Here is a 4,336-nt window from a genome sequence, read left to right as displayed (position 1 = left end):
GTATTTCAATGTTGTTACAACATTGGCATTTCAACCCCGACCATATACGACGGTTCGGATGAAAAATCAACATAGATTCAATGTCGTCTTGCTATCTGGGTCTCTACTTTAAAGTAACGACTAAAACTTTCCTTTTTGCATATAGTTAGGGCTGGACCAGGTGACCCTGAATCCTCCCTTAGTTATGTTGCAATAGGTGTTGGCTGCCGGGGATTCCCATGATGCATTGAGTTTTTCTTCTTCAGTCACCTTTCTCACTCACTATGTGTTAATCTCTGTCTCTCTTCCACAGCATGTCTTTATCCTGTTTTCCTTCCCTCTCCCCAACCGGTCGCAGCAGATGGCCCCGCCCCTCCCTGAGCCTGGTTCTGCTGGAGGTTTCTTCCTGTTAAAAGGGAGTTTTTCCCTCCCACTGTCGCCAAAGTGTTTGCTTATAGGGGGTCATATGATTGTTGGGTTTTTCTCTGTATGGACTATTGTAGGGTCTACCTTACAATATAAAGCATAAACAGCAAATATTCTGCAGACAGAGGATGTTTGTGTTTCAGCTCTTCCTTCTTGATGGAAATGAGAAGAATGTGAAATCAAACCAGTTTGTCTTTCTGTCAGGTTTAAACTCTGATTCCATTATTTATTATTAATCCCTCATGACTACAGCTAATTGCTGCCTCCTCCATAGAACAATATACATTTTCATACAGTGAAGTCATTTTGAAGTCCTTTGGCTGATGATGGTCTTTATGTGTAGCTGATGATGATGATGAGATACGTTATGTTTGTGTTGTTCTGTGGAGATCATTCAAGAACTGAACGTGTTAAACACTCAGACCTGCTTTAGATTTTATATATTTTATATTTTGTAAATAATTTTTCACCTATTTTTCAAGATTCAAGATTCTTTATTTGTCACTTGCATGGTTATACAGATGTAACACGCAGTGGAATGTGACCTGACTGTGCAAAAAACAGAGAGAACTTTATACACAGTAAAAGAGTATATACATATAAACACACACACACACACACACACACACATACATATGAGTGTTTTCTGACCCACTTTATGATCATTCTACAGTTCAACGTAACACGTCACAGCATCACATGGCTCAACTTCCTTAACAGTCGGACATTTTGAGATTGACCGAACGGCCGAAAAAAAGATTTTGATCTTTATTTAAACCTTAAATTTAATCTGATGTGTTCAGGTTTAAACTCAGGTTCAGTTATTGAGTGAAAACACCAACAGACTCAGACATTTAGAACAAACTAAGAGTCAGATCAGCAGAAACAGAGAACACGGACATGTCTGCTGTAACTGCGTCACTCTGCTCCACGCTGATGTTTGTCCTGTTCGTCTCTGCAGGTCAGATTTAACTGTTAGAAACTAAACTGAGTTTATTTCTGAGATAAAGAGTCTCAGTCTGGTTTACATGCTGATAATATTTCTCTAAGAATGAGTTTCTTATTCATTCAGTGTTGCGATCGACACAAAGCTGGGTGGAGTCTGTGTGTGTTGGTGCAGTTTGCAGCACAGAGACAAAGAAGTGTAATGTGTGTGTCAGTGTGATGTGTTGTAGTGTCAGGAGTCAGTATACAGCTACAAAGCTTTTTGTTCAGTGTATACAAACAGCTGTAGCTCCATAAAGGCAGCATGCAGAGACTCACAGTGTCTTATAATGAGAGGCTGCTTTCTCTCACACATTATGTTCACTTATTATCAGCACATGTTGTTGTTTGTGCAACAGAGTTATTGTAGTTTTGTATTTTCTCATTAGTTTTTATTCCATTTGGACTTTTTGTGTTTAGTTCAGTTTAGTTTCCAGATGATTTTCTTCTTTTTCAGGTTTGATTATTTATTGCTTGAAGAGTTTTTAATGGTTTTATTCTTTTTTCATTCTTACTGTTTGGAGGTTTGTGTCAGAGGCCAGATTTAGGAGCATCAGTACAGCTGTTCCAATAAAAGCAGAGACTCAGTCTGACAGACGTCCAGAGTCTCAATGAACTCGTCCATCAACAACATTTGATCAAACTAACAGATTCTAAAACTAAAGATTTGTTTTTATTTGTTCACAAAATGGTTTCAGATGATGTTTTTCATCCATCTCAGTCTTTCTCATGAACTTTGTCTCCAAACCTCTCAGCCTGAGCTTCCCTCTGATCAACTCGTTCATAATCTCGTCCTTTCTGCTCTCAATGAAAATCTGAACATGTTCGGCTCGGCCTCCTGTCTTTGTGTCAGAGTCTCCAAAGCAAACATCACAGCAGCTCACTGCCATCTTTAAACCTTCCCTTTCACTCTTGCTGCTGTCCTTCTGTCACAAATCAGCCCTGATGAAGATGCTCGGGATCAGGTGAGGAGGAGGAGAAGACTCGCTGTGGTGACGCCTGAAGGGAGCAGCTGACACAAGAAGAGACACAATCAAAGATCATCATCTAATAACAGAAGACAATCTTTTATTGTGTGCTTCTGATTGGCTGCTGTAGAAGTAAACAGTTGCACTTTGACCTTTAACCTCTCTGCTCTGTGTTGTTTCCTCTTTCAGACCAGAAAAACATCACAGCTGAGTCTGGACAGGACGTCACTCTGACATGTCGAGCTCCAAACAACAACATCATCAGTTTAGAGTGGAACAGAGCTGACCTGGGAGATGAATATGTGCTTTTGTACCGGGATGGTCACTTTGTTTCAGACGAGCAGCATCCATCTTTTAAGAACCGGGTGGATCTGCAGGACAGACAGATGAAGGATGGAGACGTGTCTTTGATTCTGAAGAATGTGACGATTAATGACGCTGGAACATACGTGTGTGGTGTCGTCCAGAAAGAACCAAACCAAGAGATACTGTTACGGGTCCGAAATTGAGGACGAGAGTAAAACAATAATGGTCCAGAAGAGGTTGATCGAACAATTGATTTTTAATGAATGCACGCAGCGTGGAGAGGTGCAAACTGCAGAACAGTTGTACATCTCTGCCCAAAATACACTCTAGATTGCTTTTATAACATCAGGGTATTGTAACGCCCCTTCTTGCGTTTACAAGCACATAATTTGCATGTACAGAACATTCATGTATTTTAAGAATTAACTGCAACATAGAGGTTCCTCCTTGTGGCATCCTCTTAAGAATATGGTGATGATCTAAGGCCTTTGAGGTCACCATGGGCTGGACATCCTGCTGTCACCTGTAACTAGGCAAACTCAAATGCAACAAGAAGCTGAATACATTCAGGCCTTTACTCAGCTACTTTTGTACTGTAACAATATACTCAGCATATGAGTTATGATACATATATTTAACTCAATCATTTTAAAGTAGTTATAACTGCACCTGTAATAAACATGTTAATATTTGATTATGATAACCCCTATAATATAAATTATAACATAATGCCAGCAACTTCAATAAACACTTTGATGAAATGATAATTACTGCAATGATAAGATGATGGTTATGTAAAATAATCCCTGTAATTTTCACAATTCCCTCTCTTGACGTCTTCCAAAGACGTCACTACACCATTCCCAGGTCCACTACCTTCGCTCTGACCCTCTCTTGCCATCCCCTGACTTAGCAAATCAGACAATAACCTCCTGTCATCTAAGTGGTCCGGTAATAAACACCAGCTCCCACTCGAAAACACTTCATGCTTAAGTGGTCTCTGCTCCTTTCCTGGGTCCCTCTCTAGTGGAAATCTAGTGGAATGGACCCTCATCATCAATCACTAAGTAAACTGAATTGGCGCAGGTCTCAAATAAGAAGCAGAAGACACTTGGGCCCTCACTCAGGCCTGCTACTAGATTTATGTGTATTGTAAGCATGCATGCAATTAACCTGCTATGTTCTCATCTTCCTTCAACATGTATCACCTGGACACTCTCACCAGTGAAGCTTAAAACCCTTTTGGATGGAACATCAACTCCAAACAAGCACAGATATGCAATGTGTATAAAATCAACTAAACCTGTGAATAGAATGAATGTGATGACAAACATATTCAATGCAATATGAACCCTGTAAACAATATTACTGATAAAAATAAATCAAACAAATAACTTAAGCTGTGTGACGGCCCCTTGCGTTTACGCCAGGCTATGAGCTGCCCTAAATCTACTTGCTACATCTAGTTTAATTTTTTCAATCCTAATTTAAACTATTCCTGACTTCCCTCAGTGCACACTGTAAAGTGTAAAAGATACAATTAGCTTTCTCCTGGTAAAAGGTCCTACATTATTTTCTCAACCTTTGGAAACCTCCTCTATCGAGTGAACCCATTTCATTTTTCAAACTTAGGCCTGATTTCTTCGCCCCCTTTAACGGGTAGCGCATATCCG

At 39.9% G+C, this 4,336-nt stretch overlaps 1 protein-coding gene across 1 annotated transcript; it reads left to right on the top strand.

Moving 5' to 3' along the window:
* The first annotated feature begins 1,161 nt into the window (after positions 1 to 1,161).
* On the top strand, positions 1,162 to 2,866 carry LOC109199185 (selection and upkeep of intraepithelial T-cells protein 7-like). Its single transcript, XM_019354519.2, has 2 exons — positions 1,162 to 1,366; positions 2,547 to 2,866. Exons 1-2 carry the CDS (start codon positions 1,306 to 1,308, stop codon positions 2,864 to 2,866), a joined length of 381 nt encoding a protein of 126 aa, XP_019210064.1. The 5' UTR covers positions 1,162 to 1,305.
* The last annotated feature ends 1,470 nt before the right edge of the window (positions 2,867 to 4,336 follow it).

This window comes from Oreochromis niloticus, unplaced genomic scaffold (genome assembly GCF_001858045.2).
Source record: "Oreochromis niloticus isolate F11D_XX unplaced genomic scaffold, O_niloticus_UMD_NMBU tig00000734_pilon, whole genome shotgun sequence".
NCBI classification, from domain to species: Eukaryota; Metazoa; Chordata; class Actinopteri; order Cichliformes; family Cichlidae; genus Oreochromis; species Oreochromis niloticus.
The sequence above is the reverse complement of the archived record's forward strand: the minus strand, read 5'-3'. Positions and strand labels throughout refer to the sequence as shown.